The sequence below is a fragment of the Carassius carassius genome, chromosome 32 (genome assembly GCF_963082965.1).
Source record: "Carassius carassius chromosome 32, fCarCar2.1, whole genome shotgun sequence".
NCBI lineage: Eukaryota > Metazoa > Chordata > Actinopteri > Cypriniformes > Cyprinidae > Carassius > Carassius carassius.
The window spans coordinates 21336562-21356004 of NC_081786.1; the positions used below are offsets into that span (position 1 = coordinate 21336562).

General features: G+C 37.4%; 1 protein-coding gene across 3 annotated transcripts in view; it reads right to left on the minus strand.

Annotated features, from left to right (window-relative positions):
* The window catches only part of kif26ab (kinesin family member 26Ab), a 92068-nt gene that overhangs the window by 35339 nt on the left and 37286 nt on the right, over nucleotides 1–19443 (minus strand). For 2 of the 3 annotated variants that reach the window (XM_059520727.1, XM_059520728.1), the window contains exon 4: nucleotides 14644–14810. In XM_059520727.1, the coding sequence (XP_059376710.1) occupies nucleotides 14644–14810 (167 nt within the window). Of the gene's footprint in view, nucleotides 1–5072; nucleotides 5628–14643; nucleotides 14811–19443 lie in introns of those variants that run through there. The other variant, XM_059520729.1, reaches the window with a different exon arrangement.

Below are 19443 nucleotides of genomic sequence, written 5' to 3' on the forward strand. Positions count from 1 at the left end.
CCCCACCCCACTCTTTACCACAAACCTTCACTGCCTCAATGTGCTGTGAAAACTATTTTATATCCTATAAAATAATCATTAATATTATATGAACTAAAATTGAGAAACTTCAAACTGGTGAAATTAATTTTACAGGCCACTTACCTGAACAATTCTATGGGCTACATACAGTACGCAGTCAATTTCCTTTAGGAAAATGAACAATGACTTTTCTACAAATAAAACCAAAAAAAGTTACTATGCTATTTTGCTACACTAACCATAGTTTAACCATGGCGTTTGTAGAAAAATTGTGTTACAAATGTTATCAATTCACCAAAAAAAAAAACACGGTTACACCTTTACTACAATAAATCCATGCTTAATTTCCATAAGGATAGTTAGGTTGGTTTTGTTAGCCCCATTGCTAGATGCCATTGTAATGAACAATTTGGTCTGCCTGCTGAATCCAGTCTAAACTACCATACTTTGAGCTTACACCTAAAAGTTAGCTTGCTAAATATTTTCAACTATGTTCAACAGACAGATCAAATTTTCACTGAAATGCTACTGTCATAGGCCACAAAAAGCATTAGCAGACAGTCTAGTGACAAAACAATTTTGTATCCTTTAAAACAAACATTAATATTCAATGAAGCAAGATGAGATAATTTTATAGACCAGCTTTCTGAACATTTAGTCCATCCGTTGAATCAAGTATAAGCTAAGCTAGCATGCTATAAGCTAACACTGAATGGTTTGCTTAAAAAAAGAAACATAAGATTCAATTTGCTTCCACAAGCAAACCCAGTGGTTCCTAAAGCGCTGACAATTACAGGGCAGCAAAAAGCATTAGCAAACAACCTGGCAGCAAAACTGAGCACCCATGAGTAAATATGTCAGATTTCAATTTCCTGCACCACCTGGGCAACTGCTATAGAGATTCATATGAATGCTAACATACTCTACAAGTACTAAAGGTATCCTTAAGAAACAGTAGAGGTTATAGAAATTGCTCCTTTGACAATAAAACTTAATTTAATCAGAGGTATGTGTATAATCAGTAGAGTGTGTACGTAATGACAAGCATCTGGGATCTCATTAAGTAGTCTGGAATTTAGCTTGACTTGCGGTAAAACATGCTACATGAATAAGTATGAACTGTGCACTTGGGTGGTATTGGGCTGGGAAATCAGAGGAAGGTTGAACACTAATTATAACACTGTTTTCAGAATTGTTATTTATTTTATTTTTTTCCTGCTCAGACTCAAAGCTTAACCGGGTGGATCGTAATGGGATTGTGAACTGCTGCTTTTGTTCTCTCCAGCCACAACAGAGGATATTCAGGCTGGATGACCTCATGGGAATTTTTAACTTCAACCACATCTGTGGTCTGAAAAGACAATAGGTAATAAACCTTTAAATGTATATTCAACTCGGTCTGGTAACACAATTAATAACCTCGGTTGATCTGATCTGTATTCCACAAATCCGGGCAAACCGGCGACCTCTTTAGAAGAGCCGCCGGTTCCCTCTTCTTCCTTATTTACTGTTTTCCCTAGTGAAATGGGTTTCAATTGTTATTTAGGGTTTGTTTTAATCAGCATTCTCGAAAAGTGGAAGCTTTGAGACGACTAATAAGGTGGTGACGGTAACTTGTCTGTCATGCATTGCTTACTGTGTGAAGTACAGAGCTGAAGCAATTAAGAATCAATCCTTGTTACGCTACCAAACTGTGGAAAGCTTGAGAGCAGCTACAGCCTCTATTATGAGTACTAGCATAGATTTCCAACCACCAAGAATGTATTTTCCCACACTATACAAGAGAATAACTACAGTATAATCTCAGTTCAAAAACTACTTTTAATAACCTAAAGGCCTGCAACAGCATCACTTTTCCCTGACTGACATATGGAGACCCCCTAGGTAATAAGGCAGTTGAAATTTAACTGATTTGACAGAATTTATTTCCTCTATAGTGTTGCAGCAAACATCAGCTCTTTCACAGCCCCACGTCTACAGAGTCCATTCACATGAATCAGCAGATCCATGCCATCTAGGGGACTCGCTGATGCCTGCTGCTCTTCCTGTGGTGACCGTATGCAAGTGGGCTGGATAGTCTTCCTGACACAGCAGTTTTCATGCTTTTCCCTGAGCTGTCACAGACCCCCAACTGTAAGCATGAAAAACACCAACTGTTTGCTGTATACGTACTTGTTTATTCAGGAAAAAGGTTTATGTGGGTGCTATATTATGCCCAATTTGCATAATTGTCCCCCAAAATGCCATGTTTTGTATCTGTTCTGCCCTGTTCCATACTTCAAATTTAATTTGAGCCCTTTTACACTTCCAGAGTGTTTCAGTAAAGTGAAAGGAAGTGTATCGCTACCTTCAAACCACCTTTTAATCTGTCGAAGACTGCATACCGCAATGTGAAACGCTGAAACCCTGCTAAATTTATAAAATAAATGCTAAATTATGCATAAGTGTGTCCTGGACAACACTGAAGGGTCACCTACTTGCACAAGGACTTCAAAATGATGGACACTATTGGTCAAAAGTTTTGAATAATTATGATGTTTTAATGGAAGAAGTCTCTTATGCGGACTAAGGCTGCAATTTTTTACCAAAATTACAGTAAAAACAATCAAATTGTAAAATATCATTACAATTTAAAACATATGTTTTCTGTTTCAATATGTTTTCAAATGTCATTTATTGGTGTGATACAAAGCTAATTTTTCTGCTAGTCCACTCTTTAGTGTCACATGATCCTTCAGAAATCATTCTAATATACCAATTTTGGTGAGCACGTAACATTTTTTTTCTTCTTATAAATGTTTAAAATCAATCTTGTTCTGCTTAATATTTTTGGGGAACCCATGCTACATATTTTTCAGGGTTCTTTGATGAATAAAGTTTGAAGAAAAGCAGCAAGAGGATATATTTTGTCACACTATAACTGACTTGATACTGATATTTTTGATCAGTTTTATGCATCCTTGCATAATAAAGGTATTTATTTATTTTTTTAAAGAATCGTACGGACACCAATCTTTTGACCATAGTGTATATCTCTTTCTCGGCTGACCACTTGTGATCTGATCTTCTGAGACAGATGTCCATATCAAGTGTAAATGGGGTCCAGATGTCCAGTCATCTGAGGTTTAAATGCTGTTGTATCACGTGAGAACATTTCACTGTGAAAAACACAAATGTGCAAAAATCTGTTGATGTTTTGATGAGGAAACACACTCTTCACATGTTTAGTTATCTGGTAGTCTATTTTCTGTAAATGAATTGCTGTCACTACACTTCTAAACAGAGTGGGGACATGCAGTTAACAGAAACAAGTTTGTGTAGAACAAATGCAGAAAGCTTCAAGGTTGGGGCACATGAGAGAGGATCCACTGTGATGCTAAAACGCTGACAGTACTTTTGTTTCACAAGTGCTTCAAAGGTTAGTCTGCCTCCTTTTAGACAAAACAAAGAAGCTTTAGAGTTTGTCATGTTTTCTCAAAGGTGATAATCACCCCAGTGAGAACTATTTGGGCTGAGAGACTCACAAAATGGGGGTTATTCACACAACCTGGGGGTGTGTTGAAAGCAGGAAGATGTGTGGAATAATGGAGAGTGGGTGGGAGACATTGAGTGGAGGTGGTCACAGGTTACAGAGGAATGATTTTAAGTGGTGACATATTGTAAAGGTGTTGGGGGACAGAAGACAAGACAGAAGAAGCAGGAACACGACTTGACATCAACACACAACCACTATTTCGTTTTTATTGTACTATTATATTTCAATGCATTTCCGTGTGTAAAGAATTATGATTTTAAAATGTTTTAATGAAGTCTCTTATGCTCACCAGGAATGCATTTATTTAATCACAAATACAGTAAAAACAGTAATATTGTAAAATATTATTAGAATTTAAAATAACTATTTTCTATTTAAATATCTTTTCAAATGTAATTTATTCCTGTGATGCAAAGATGAATTTTCAGCATCATTACTCCAGACTTTAGTATCACATTATCCTTCAGAAAGTATTTATTAATTGATGTTGTTAATGCTTTGAAAATGTAACATATTAATAGTTTTTTTTATTTTTTTCTGGATTTGTCCATTTGGACACATCAACTACTTCAGTGCAAACCCCCTGAGAACAGGAAGTGGGCTTGGCCTGAGCAGATCCCTGGGGCCACTGGCCTAGAGTGATAGATCCATCAACACCTCCATCATCCACCCTCACCACCCAAAATCACACAGCAGAACATCTCACGGCCCCCCGCAGGCTCTTCACACCTGGACATTCTGCCCTGAGTGCCCCCCTACTTCCCAGCCTTTATTTCTCCAGCACCAGCCTCACTGCTCTGTGACCATTACACACACACTTACAGACAAACTCTAGCTTAACCTGGTAATTCGGAGTGGAGACCACCAGCTGGAGGTCCAGCCAGAGTAAATATACAGTAAAACAACAAGGCACATCTCAACACAGATCTGTCAACAAAACAGATTCTACTGCAGCTAAAGAAAACGATCAAGAAGATAAATAAGGATCAAATGTCTGAGAATGAAACTTGAATGTTCACAAAATACATAGAATACAATACTTAAAAAAAGAAATTGTGAAGAAGCATTTGCAAAGCAAGATTTATTTGATAAACTGATTCACTGATTAACCTGAGCAATGACAAGGGGAAAACTCATGCAGAAGTATTTGCAAAGCCAGATTCATTTGAGAAACAGCAAACTAAATTGATTCTTTCACACTGTTTCAATAAACCATAAAAAATGAATGGGTCATTTGATTCATCACTCAAAGGTATTGACAGAAGCACTTATTTAAACACTTCTTTTTTATCACTTTTCAAATATATTACATAGATTGTTTAAAACTGTCTGCCATACACCTGAGTCATGGTTTGCAAAGCAGTCCAACTTAATGATTAAAAAGAATCACAAAAAACAGATGTCCAGAAGGCCCCAAAGAACCACAATTTCTCAATTTAAACCAGCAATTTCAGTAAGTAATCTGAAGTCAAGCTTTGAATCTCAGGAAACAAGTTTCTCTAACATGGTGACTTACTTCAGTTTCATGGTGCCGCTCCACTTATTTTCCTCAACACTCCATGATTGTCTCTCCCTCCAGCTGCAAGTGTCGGTGTGGGGCATTAGTCCGAGTCGGCCCACCATGTGTGTGGATTCACCTCACTGCTTACCAGCACACTGCATCAGTGTTTTCAAAATAACTGCACATTGGTGTGTTTGCCACTATCAGTCTTGACCGAAGCGCTCCCGTTTCCCAGTTCTCGTCACACAGCTGCGCAGCAGGGCCCGGCTCCGCTCCAGGGCCCAGACCACTCAGCATTAATCTGTTTTCACAATTTGTCCTTGTCAGGGATTAGTGCTGTCACTCAAAAAGCAGCCATCCACATGGATCATTTGCCTGTTTCTTTCTCCTCTGCTCTGTTCCTCCGTGTACTTTCTCTATCTCTCCATCTCTCTGCCCCTCCTTTCTGTTTCTGGATATCTTTCTTGCTGTAATCCTCGCTGTGATGGGTGGCCTACGGAGCTGACGTTATCAGCTTAGCTGAGTGCTGTTGTGACTGTGTGCAAGAACTCTCAACAGCCCCTTCTCTTCTCATTCACTCACCTCTCCACTCCGCAGTCAACCATCCCCCATGTCACCATCCCATCGGCTCCAGTAGAGTCCCGCCCCCTTGTCCCACCCATCAGAAGACCACTGTCCACATTAGCATTGGCACAGCATGTGGGTGGAAAGGTGAATGGCATCCCACTGCTTACAACTCTTGGGATGCTTTATCATTATTGCCCCACTACAGCAGTAGAAGGAAACAAATCATCCAAACAATGAGATTAAACTGATGCATTTATGTATCTAATTGACTTTAAAATGGAGCACAGAGTGAGAACTCAAGAATTGGGGGCAATGCTATTCATAAAGGGGTATCCATCCAAATGCATCAACTGACTTTTCATTACAAGAGGAAGAATTGTTAAATATCTACTAACTCATGTGCCGTTAGCCACTCATGAAAGATTACTTCAAAGCTTTGCAGTCTTTGGTATGTATACACATGCAAAACAAATCAAAATACAGGTTAAATAGGGGCTCTTTAAATGTAGTTCAAGCATTCAGTAGTTTGGTGCCAATTTTAAAAGTTTACACAGTACGAAAAAAATTGCGTTATCTGAAATGTGTACACTGTAGATACTCAAGTAGCATGTTGTTTGGTGATATGAACAGTCAAAATATAATTTTTTTTTTCCCAAAATAAACAATGGGAAATTAGTACCCGTATAGCCGAAAAATCTGAAAAGACTTAAAGTCAGAAGACAGAAAGACAAAAACAGAACACGTTCACTAGCGTCTAAGTGCAAGCTTTATGTTAGGGATGTAGGTAAATCTCTACACATGCGTGATTTCATGTGGACCAGCATTTTCTACACAGAACCATTGTTCACTGACAAGCTACTCCAAACCATGATCATATTTTGCACATGTTTTGTGCAGCTTGTCAGTGAACAATGGCTCAGTGTAGTAAATGTTACTACATATGAAATCACGTACGTCTAGAGATTTACCGCTGATTACAGAACCGGCTTTACTGACACAATGCACATTAAATATCAGCCGATATTTATCATCCATCCCTACTTTATATAGCTTCCTGTTGAGACAATATTTTTATATAGGTTGAAACTTCCAAGATAAATACAAGTACCATTTTGATTAACAATACAACACAGGTATCCTCTCAATTGTAAATGAGCACAGTGCCAACTCATATGTGAGTTTACACCAATGCACATGTCAGGAAGAAAGCAAGCATGCAATCTAGATTCTCGTGAACGAGTTCAGGGCCATTTGCCTTAGGCTATGAATTTTCAGTTTCTTGCATAGACCAGTCATTTCACTTCATAAGACCTCAATATACAGTATATCATCAGGAGTCATAGTAATAATTTTGTATTGTATGTGTATGCTTTTCTGACTCTCAGAGTCATAGTATCTGGGAACTGCATTTTATGAACCACAAAAAAAATTACCCACACTTTGTCAGACCTAAGAATGACAAAATTAACAGTAAATGTTCATTTTTGGGTGACTGATTGCTTTAAAGAGCAGGAAGAAAAGTGATGCTAATGCTAAAACTAGCTAGATAATGTCCCTATAACAGGAGGTATGAGTATTAGTTGATAACAAAACATGATGTCCTGCTTCAGGCTTTCTGTGAAAAAATGTACCATCTATTCTAGTTGGAACAATTGCACCAGCACTAGGAAAGCAGTTCAGATATGGTACAAGGATGAATGTAATTTTCGCAGTTCATGTGAACTAATGCCTCCATTTTTTCACTTTTATCTTGAGTTGGCAATTATGTTTATTCAAGGCCCAGAACATACATGCCATGAATTAACTTCTCTTTGTTTCTATGGTTACTCCCCAAGACCAGTGCAACTAAGCACTTTGGCTGCTCAACTCGTCTGGTGGCAGTCCGGATTGTTCTATGTGTAATTACAGTGGAATGCTTACTCCAATCATAGTCATTATTGTTCAAGCTCACCTGGACAGGCAACTGAAAATTAGGGCTAGGCCATAAAAAACCTTTTACCGTGTGTTGTGCTCAATGCCACTGCAAGTCTGCATACCGCCAAACAGCTGTGCTTCTCAACGCTGACCTGCATGCATGCGCATACAAGTATACACCCTCCATTTACACACCTTGAAACCTTGGAATGTGCAGTCAACTAATGAATTGAGGCAGAAATAAAGTTCGAACTTCACACAATGTCTACACCACATGTGAACGGGCATCACATGTAGACAGTAAAAACACCAAACCTTTTATTGGAGAAGCCTTGTCACGTCACCACTCACTTCTAGTGAAGACACTACAAGTCACCCTCTCAGTGATGAGCTCTTTGGTCACAAATTCACCTACAAGTATACATCTCTTAAAGTGAAAGGGATTTTACACTGTATGCAATCTTGTCATCCATACACATGAATGGCACTGAAAAACAAGCTAGCTATATATATATATATTTTTTTTTTCCATAAACATCAATCCTTTACATTCCAGGAGGTACGGTGGCCCAGTAATGCACAACACAATGACATTAAAAAAGCAAACATAAGCTCACAACACAATGACATTAAGCCACAACACAAATACATTAAGCCACAACACAACGAAATTCTCACAACACAACGAAATTAAGCCACAACACAAATACATTAAGCCACAACATAAATACATTAAGCCACAACACAACGAAATTCTCACAACACAACGACATTAAGCCACAACACAACGAAATTCTCACAACACAACGAAATTAAGCCACAACACAAATACATTAAGCCACAACACAAATACATTAAGCCACAACACAACGAAATTAACCCACAACACAATGGAAGTGCTCCCGACCACTAGGGGGCAGTGTTGAAAGTTAAACACTTTTTAAGGGGAAACCATTGCTCTTTCCGTAGAGCTTTCAAATTGACAAGAGGAGAAGATTTTTCATCTTACAAGAACTTCTCCTGATGACTGTAAATGAATTTCATCGCACGGAGAAGGGCATTAAACGTTACATCAACTACTTTAGGGTGAGTATTGTTCTATAGTCTTCTAGCAAATCTAGCTAATAAGGCTGGATAACGCTGCTGCACTGACTTGATCAGCTCAAAAATAGCAGGGCTAAGTTAGAGTTTAGCTTTAAACTCCATGCACCTCATCTTTTTATAACTCGTAAGAGATAGTAGAACTCCCGGTAAGACTCCGGTAATCCACGTTGATTTGCATCGGTGGTTCTGATAGGTGTTTGCTGTGATATAAACTTCTTTTAAATACTGTTGCCATTTTTAGATTGCCATGTATCGTAATAAATCTTAAAGGACCGTTCACACCAAACTATAAAGAAAACGATAAAGATATTTAGTTTTAAAATCGTTCTCACTATTTAAAAAAAGAGTCCACACCACAGCTATAATGATAAAGACAGAGAAACAATATCATTGGAATCACTTTAAGAACTATTTTTTTCCAGCTGATGAACGATTAAAAACATTGACAGCCAATCAGAATCCTGCTATAACGAGCTCGAGAATCTAAAGCAGCGGACGAGCGTGTGCACGCTTAGAATAAACAGATTATATCGTTCGCTGCTGTGGACTCTATCGTTATCTTAATAGTTATCATTCATTGTGTGAACGGGGCTTTAGTCTGACAGTTATTGTTATATTTTCAAATTATATTATCTGTAACCTGAAGCTTGAATTAATTGTTCACATTTATATAACAGTTTTCCAGGGATCCCCAACAGAAGCATGATAAAGCTATTCAGTAAAAAGCAAAAAAGATCAGAAATGGTTAAGAGAGATACTTTACAGTCAATTTCGTTGTGTTGTGAGAATTTCGTTGTGTTGTGAGAATTTCGTTGTGTTGTGGCTTAATTTCGTTGTGTTGTGAAAATTTCGTTGTGTTGTGGGTTAATGCAGTGTTCGAATTGAGGGGGGGCTGGGGGGGTCCGGGACCCCCCATAAGCATCAAGGGACCCCCCATAAGGCCCAAAAAAATGACCTTGGGGGGTCCCCTGGTTTTTCATTAAAACTAAAATAGAAACAATATTTGACATAGCCCTATCTATCTATTTTTTACCAAAGTATTGCGCTGCCGCTCCATAGACTGTAAAAAATGCCGCTCCCATAAAAAGCTACTTCAAATTAGATGTGCATCTGAAAATACGCTCAAGTGCGCCACACGCTGTTTTCTGAAGGAATTTACAGACTGCGGGCGCGACGTCGCTGTGTGATTGGCTGACAGAGTGATCCTTCGTCATTATTTTACCTCACGATAACGGTAAGATAATATTTCTTTGTTTTATGATTGTTTGGTACACCTAATTTATTGCTACTGAATAAGTGTTTATCTTAGAATCAGAGAGTCACTTATAATCTTGGTCTGTCAATAGTTGTTTTTTTTTATCTTATGATGCTAGCTCACTATCGGCTTGTTAGTTGTAATTAGCCATCTAACGTAATTCTGAGAAAAATAGAATCTTGTTTGGAGCTGGCATTGCACCCATTCTGAATTAAACAAATCATTTTAAATCTAGTAACCTTAACTGCTCAAAAACAGTGTTAATTTAATTAAGGACATTATTACTGATGAAAATGTTCATCAGGTGAAGGCTTTTTTTGTGTCAACGATGATAAAGCAGGGTTGCTAACTCTCACGAATTGTGCGTGAGACACACATGCATTGATTATTACGCCGAAGACAAACATGCAGATCAACCGTTTTTGTTATGAATTGTATCCTATTTTCCATTATTATGTATAGCCTAATACAATTAGTGTAGTATTTAAGGTTAAGTGGAGAAAAGGATTTTAAATTCAATGCAAAGAGGCAAATTAAAGTCATTTTGTGGCCAGAAAAATAATAATTTCCATTTGCAATGCCATTGTTTACCCACTCTAATAAATATACATACTCTAGTTGCTCAAAAGAGTATTGCAGGTCATAACTGCTTACTTATTTTTAGGTTTTGCATTTAAATAAATATTTAGACATGATCAAACACTAGATTATACATTTTAAAAAGATACTCGTATAAGCACACACAAGTGAATATTAATTAATGCAAGAAAATACTGAGTTTAACCCAAGAAAAGTAAGTACAGTAGGCCTATTCATGTGAATTGATAGTGAATCAAGAGATCAAAATTGATTAATGGTCATCAGCATCGTAATCGTATCAAATTATTTCTATTTTTCCCTCTTGTAGAAACACTATTGTGACAAAACATATATTTAAACATATACTCTCATTCACCACTATAGAAGTTTACCCAACTATGACAACTTCTGCTTGAAAATATGAAAGGGTTATGTAACTACATTCAAGATAAATTAGTTTTTTTAATGAAATAAAATGCCAACATGTGCACTGTTCAAAGTATATCACCATTAATAACCTTAATAAGTAGCATGAATAACATGGAGTGCTTTCTTAAATATATTCACAGTAACGACAACAAATATAATATTACAACTTACATCTTACATTATTTTCTCAGATATGGACAAGGGAAAGAAGAGAAGAGCCATCTTGTTATTTCATAGATTTTTATTTAATTTTACATAGTAAATGCTCAGCTGCAAAAACATGTTATGAAACACACAAAGTAAATTAGATTCACAAGTAAAGTAAAGTAAATTATATTATTATATGAAATAAATAAATACAAATATGTATATTATTATTATTTTTTTTGTGTGTGTGTGGGGGGGGGGGGGGGGGGGGGTTGGGGGACCCCCCAAGAGCTTTGACTCAATTCGAACACTGGGTTAATGTCTTTGTGTTGTGGCTTAATGTATTTGTGTTGTGGCTTAATGCCGTTGTGTTGTGAGCTTATGTTTGCTTTTTTAATGTCGTTGTGTTGTGCATTACTGGGCCACCGTAAGGAGGAACCGAATTTGTCCTTTGTAAAAAAAAAAAAAAAAAAAAAAAAATAACTTCTGCTGAAGGTTTTGCTGAAGAGTTTAAGGCCAAAGTACATTTTGTTTTTTACATGTACGCAAGGGTCACCAGGTTGCATATGCTCATTTAATTTCTTTTGTACTAATCAGTTGCTCCACAAGATGGAAACACTGGCACAGGCCATTATTTCACAGTTTAAACAAAACTAAATAGACAAAATAAAACTAAATAGACAAAATAAAAACAGCAACAAATAGCAGAGACGGCAACAACAACAAGCACCTGTGTGAGGGGTTATGAAATAGCAGCAACTTTAGTTTAAAAGAGTACTTAGAGTACTTAGATATAATATATTTTTTATTGGTCAATTTGTACATATTTTATGAGATGGCTAATTCATACGACCTCATTTGTAAGAATTTGTAAGTTTTTTGCTAAATCATAATTATTTTACAAGTTCCCCAATTCATAGGAATTTATACGAGTGAACTACTCCTAACCCTGCCCCTAAATTAGGGTCTAGACAAATCGTACAAAAACATACGAATGAGATCATATGAATTCATACTAATTAGCAATCTCGTAAAATATGTACGACATGGTCATTATATAGTGTTGGTCATAACTTCTGGAGAGAAATAGCACAGACACTGGACTAAGATGAAGCTTATGTGTCAACCGCCTATCAAATGGAGTATACTTTGTAAAGCTACATGTTGGAATTTACACATGCTAGCATACACATACAAAAAATTTAAGTATATTTTAGGCTTAATTTTACCATGTATTTGTTCACTCCTGATTTGTCAACAACATACTGCAGCAGCAAATAATTAAAATATATAGAAGACTAATTAGGTGCTAAAAAACCCACACATTAGTTTGCTTGCGCTAATATCCAGTGAATGGATTGTATTTGGCATTTTCCCATTTAAAACTTTTGACACCCACATATAAACCATACACACACAACAAAACATTTACCATTCATAGTAAATCTTTTACCCAAATGGACAGCCGCTCTGATCTCTAGACAGACAAATCTCTCAACCTCATTTTCTTTCTCTTTCTCTCATCCCATTTGGAGTCAATAGAGCATGTGGCTATCTAAAACAGTCATATCCTTTTAATCAGTTCTACCCCAACTCCCACCTAGCAAAGGCTCAGATTATTCACTCACGTGACCCTGCACACAATGCTCAGTTCAGGTTTGTTTTAAACTATTTCATCACGTGGAGCACTGAGGTGGAATAGCAAAGCACAGCAGACTGTTGAGTGCATCCTGAAGCTCTGGGAAGCTCTTTTGGCCCTCTGTCTGTATTCATTATAGGAGCCAGCTAGAATGTCAATACACTAATCATATGCTCCGTCACTCTGGAGCATATGCTGAGAAAAGTCAACTTCTCAGCCATGCATCTAGCCATCATCTGCTTCTCTGTTTTCTTACTAGAGGTGCCTTGTTCATAGACTAAGATACTTAAACAGTACTTTATGTGGGTACAGAATTGGGTGTCCAATTCTAAGATAATACAATTATATATATATATATATATATATATATATATATATATATATATATATATATATATATATGTATATATATATATTGTAAAGCAATTGTAAGGTAAGACCTTGCATTAACATTATGGAATTACAATAACAAAACATTTAATACAAGCCAAGTTTACAATAATTGCACCCAAGACACATTGTGATTCAATCTCTGCAACCTCATTCTGAGGTGGTCAGGGATGGATTCCAATCACATCACTGCTGTTCTGAATTTTTTTTTTTTTTTTCACAAAATGTTATTTGAAATCAAAGATCATAATGACACATAAAGTGTTGACTGGAAACAGATTGACCTTTTCCCCTTTTCACTTTCTCCTCCAACTCTATTTTACTTACAAGAGAGGATCCAGCCTCCAGCTTGTTTTACAAGCAGGTTATAGGCCAAATGCACTACCAACTCTTGATTTAAAAGTAGAAGTTTGATAATGACTCCTTTATAAGATGCTCTTAATAAATTTTTTGGCACACCTGAATGCAAGGTGTTGCACTGACTTTTCTTATTCTGCATAATCTGATCAAGTCAAACATCTGTTATGGGAAAGGTATCTGGAGGTCTTAGTGAACTGCTAGGTGGAGCAAGACAAGTTATTAGAGTCTTGATTTTAATTAAACAGCAATGAATATTTTATATCAGTTTCACACCTTAATCAAGCAGTTTACTGTTAATCCATCATGTGTCACTTGTGCACAGACTAAAAATAATGCATATGAATGTCTAGAAAGCAGCTAGTCAAAGTCTTTTTAAGGAAAATCACACAACAGTCCCCATACTGAGAATTTCTATTACATGTTTGAGTGGATTGGCCCTGGTGTATGCAGTCTCTGAAAAAAATAGGTGGTACCCAACATAACTTCCTACTTCTTCTGTTCATCCACCCAGGAGTTTAAATTAAGAGGGAAAAACAAATCTATTTTCTCTCTCTTCCTCGTCATTCTGTTTCTGTGACATAGCTGCCTCCCTGCTTATCCTCTTCTTTTGAGATCAACTCCAAAGAAAACAGACGTGCAATTATACACCAGACGGCAAAAATTAACCTTGTCCTACATGGGGTCACATCTGCCTGTTGTCTCAGAATGACCCGGAAGTGCTTGGGCAGGTGGCAGCATCCCAACCGGATCTAACAACTTAACTGCCTTCATTCTCCACAAAGGGAGAGGCCCCTGATCACTCTTTAATGTCTCATGTTGTCACTTGGCTTGAGAAATTTGTCAAATGTGTTTTCCAGGACCATTCCAGAAGCATTCCTGTCACCACCCTTTTGCAAATACTAGTGGAATTGAGAAACTAATACATTGAAGCAGTGATCTAGTAGACGTGCAACTCTACAGGGATAATCCTACTGGAGAAACATAGGGTTAGGTGCCATGCTCAAGAAGGAACCCATTTGGTTGCCAGCAAATACATATTATGCCGCACCATCCTGTAATAATATACCACATCACACAAAGTCGAAATTCTGTAACCTTGACATTAAGTTAAGGTAAATATTCAGAGGCATGTAGTTTGCTACCATGCTTTGCTACATACAGATATTTGAGGGTCCATTAAGTGATCTATGTTAAATTCTTACCTGATGAAAAAGGATGCTGCAGCTGAAGAAGGATGGTCAGAGGAAGTAGACACAGCCTGGCCAAAATGAACCGGACTTCTCTGTCTGGAGGGAGTCAGGGACACTCTGGAGATGGTGGTATCTGAATGGCATTCACTCTGCTCTGCTTGTCCTACGAGGCCTTGTGTCTGGGGTGGGAAGAAGCAGGAGAGGAAATTCAACCTTTGGATCCCAATAATATGACATTAAATTACCTTCATACATAGTTCCATGAATCACACGCCTAGGTCACAGAGGATCAGACCTTCTTGAAGGAATAGAGCAAGTTTTTACAAGGAGCAAGAGGCAGTTCCCTTACGGATTAGGTTTCAAAGGTCACATATAAAAAGGAGGTAACACTTACTCACATCCATTTATCATAAAGTACATAATTTACCACCATGGAGGAACATTCATCCCTGTACTAAAGGTATGAATTGGGTTTCAACTGGTAGAGATTAGACTGATTCACAAGAAATGTGAATTCCTTAGCCAGAATCACAGTAGGATTCAGAGGTTGTCAATCAAGACAGGGGTCCACCAGGTTCTCCTATGACTTGAGGCAATACAGAAAGTGGACAGGTCAAGAAACGAATCTTCTATTGGTGTCTCCAATGGTACTCCCACAAAAGCTCAAAATCTGGGTGCTTGAGATATGCATGATTCTACAAATTGACTCTACACTGTGATATTTGAAATGCTGTTACATAATTATTGCATGAAGTCTGTGAGAAATAGCTTTTTCGCAGATAATAAAATAAAACATCTAGAACATATTGGCTTGTAGTTGTTAAATATTCTTGCACTGGAGCACATTCATTCACTGATGTATTCATTATTTTACCAGAGACACTCAGGCCTGCGAGTAACTAAGTAGCTTAAACCCACAATCTATATGATCTGTCAAGTGCTTGTTTTGAGTGTGCTAAAAGGCTTCAGGTAAGGTTGGACAATTTCCCAGAGAACATCATGAGTTAGTCACTGACAGCACACTGAGCAATAGACAACCATGGCTTTAGTGGGTCGTCTATTTTGCGGTGGTTGTACATAATGGCTGGATTCGTGTTTGCTCTGGATTCATGTCTGGCAACTAAAATAACATCATTAACAATCTTTTCATGAAGAGATCCAGTGCGTGATGCGTCAACAGAACTCTGACAGGAGAACTATTTATATATCTTGGATGACATATGAGCTCCATATATCACAAACCTTCAGACACATGGAAGGATTACTCACATGAGACGGAGAACGACAAGCAGCATCCATTCTGTTTCTAGTCTACACTTTGTTGAACTGTGACATTTGGCTGAATAGTTACTATTACATAAGCTTCAACTGATTTAAGGGTTGAAGGATTTTGAACAAAGGCAAAGAGTTTTTTTTTTTTACGTCTGTTTATTCAAATGCTCCAGGATTGTGTTTATGTCTATAATTGCTTTCTGTGTACGGTTGAAATCAATAATTGTTATGTCTGTCAGTTCTGTCGCAGAAATGGCAATTCCATTGTTCGAAATGACAAAGTATGTATGTGGACATGACTTAAACTTCAATTAGTTTTTTGGGGGATTGACTATACATACACACTAGCAGTTCCTGTGGCATTTCATGTGAGCTTTTTCACAGCTTAGGTGGGATCAAAAACAATTCTGGTGTCCAGGTTTTGGGCTCCGATGAACTTAGCACCCATGCATTCATCAACAAAAAAACGTCAAGCTGGATCCGTGACATGACAGAGTCATATCGCAGCGCATGACATTCCGGTTTCAGATGAGCCGTGATAAGTCAAAACAGCATCATACTGACAGTGAATGGTGTCTATCTGGACAGAACGGTAATCTCCACGTACAGATAAAGGAACGGGTGTCACATTTCACATCAACAGGATGTTTAAAGGGGCTACACAGTCGAAGCGAGACTCAAATTGGGACGCGCGAATATAGACATTAGATACACATTCAAGCACACACACACTGAAGCAGCTGTCAAAAAACCCACTATGGGTTTTTGAGGACTTAAGCCCTCCAGTCAAGCTGTTTTCATGAGTGTCAGACACAGAGCACGAGGTGCACACGCTGTATCCCCAGGTCGGGTCATTAAAGTACCGCTGCAGAGAGCTCCCAGCATTCGATAAAATCAGGTATTCTCTTTATGCTACACCCTCTCTCTTCGTCTCTACACTAGAGTCCAGTTCACATCTCCTTCCGAATGTCTGTCTTTCCTTTTCTTTTCCGTGAAGGAGCAGCATAATTTCTCTCTCTTTCTCCTGCTCAGAGGGAGGCAGATCACAGTCTGTTCACGCTGCTTAAGGATTCTTGGTTTTGGGCTCCCAGTAGGCCAGTAGGTCATCCTAGCCCATATGAAACCCACATGAAAAATCCCATCCCGCTATGCTCTAAATCTTCCAGCTTGAGTAAATAGCAATAAACCTGACAGTAGCATGCTCTCAAGATGGATTATATTTTCGTTTTAAAGGTGCTACTCATCAGATTATAGTAAAAAATGTTTGACCAAATACTGTAAGAACAACTACTGTGTTTTTTTTTTTGTTTTTTTTTTGTTTTGTTAATTAAAAATAGGATGAAAAAATTTGGGTTGACAAATTTTTTTTTCCTATGACTAAAATGTGATGATGACAAGATGACAATAAGGTCAATGAACGATAACTCTGACTATAACAACATGCATAATCGTTGACGATAAAAGATGTGACCAAAATGTATTTTAAAAGATAAAATTTTTACCAAAAATTTTTATTTTCGTTAAAAAAGCAGACAAAACATTACTGCAGACTATTGTACATGCCTCTATTACACAAATTTGCATGTCTGCGGTTGCCAGTTATCAACAGTGGAAATTCCCAAATCAGACTTCTCTCTTAAAAGGATACATTTTCTGCTTATTTGTTTGCAATCTGGCACCATGCGCATGGACTCTCTCTTCATTATGGAAGTGCCGATGACAAATTCTATATCATCTAATAATTTGGCAAGTTGTCTTTTAAGTTTTGTTACAGCCTGAAGTCAGAAGTGTGGCTATGATGTCAAAAAATGTGGCATTTTGGAACAGAACTAAAAATCATCATTTGAATTTCAAAATTACAGTCTCTTTCTTGAGTGTGTGTATGAATATGTTCTTATTCCACTTTATGAACAAGTATTATGATGGCAGCACATTGATAGTATCAGACGGTAATTTTATGGTGCTTGAATATTGTAATAAATTATTACCATGGGCAATCCAAAAGACTTAAAGGGGTGGTTGACTGTTTTTTTCTAGGCTTGAAACTTATTTTTCAAATAATTTACATTTATTCCACACCTTCTCCTATAAACACGCCGATCATTTCATGCTTTTATGAAGCATCACAATCAACCACCCCTTTAAAAGGAATAGAACGGTATTACCATAGTACATGTTCTAAAAAACCACATGTGGTCTAAGCATTTCAAGAATTAGTTTGGATCTAAACTTGATAGCTGTCAACTTCTTCATTTTGTGTTGATGGTGAATCTCCTGAACTTTGCATCAAAGTGTTTCTTGCCATTTGATGTTTCACTGCTTGCTTTCCAGGAACTCTCACCTGCTTCAAAAGTAGTGATGTGCCTTTACCAAGCAGCACAGACATAAAAAATCTTCTTCACAGAACACAAGACCCCTCCAAAGACTTCCTGTCAGACTCAGTCATCTCAATTGCTTTGTCTCCTCCTCTTTTCTCCTGCTGCTCGTCATTTCTCCCCACAGAAATCAGATGAGTTAAAGCTCTTTGCTCAAGGCTCCGCTGAAGTCCCAGCGCACTGCATGCATTATTGTCATCCCTCCAAATCTAACGAAAGGAAGGAGCCTTTCCAAATTATACAAGGCACGTCTTTGAACAAGGGAAAAGCATAGGGCTCAGAGCTATTCCTGTGCAAGCCTAGATGTGCGAAGTGTTTGCGTAAAGCAGATAGCTTCTGCCGATTTTTCAAGACGTAATGGGCCAGCAATTGGTCAGCTTTTTATACTCAATACTTTTTGCTTTGTGCTTTGTTCACAAACACATGTTGGTTGCTAAAAGCTTCATTGGTGGCTCGCGCACAGATATAAAAGCACTTGTTGACATTAACTCAAATAGGAAATGTACAGGCTATCGTTAATATCCTGTCATCAATAGCGGTGACAGTTAGCAGGAATAAAAAGGGTCTATCAGCGGCAACTGCAAAAGATTGTAAAAGCAACATTAATACTACAGAAAGAGGTTATATGTATTCAAATTAGAAACAGCTCTGATGCAACAGAGACAGTCAGGAATAGTTCAGCTGTTTAAGACGGTGAAGCTGTACACTTAGTACACATGAGCAGTCCACTGTGGAATGTAACAGTGCCGTAAACCAGCTAGTCAATGAAACGAAGGAGTAATAAAATGAACTCCTCAAGCTGTCAGTCTGCCAACCTGCATTACGGTGATCGATCGGATTTATAGCTGAGACCAATATATCAGTCAGATGAAAATTATGAAAATAATGTTAACAGTCATTAACCTTCCCTGTTTAATTATTTTAATTGCTGCATACATACACCATCATTCTGCATTTATATATATATATATATATATATATATATATATATATATATATATATATATATATATGTATTTGTATATTCATAACACTGTAAAAGTCTTAATGCATGCAGTTTAATGCATCCTTGCTAAATAAAAGTATCAATTCAAGTTAAATTAAAGAAAAGAAAAGAAAACAATAAAAATAAAATAATACAAGAATATCTAACAATAAAATAAAA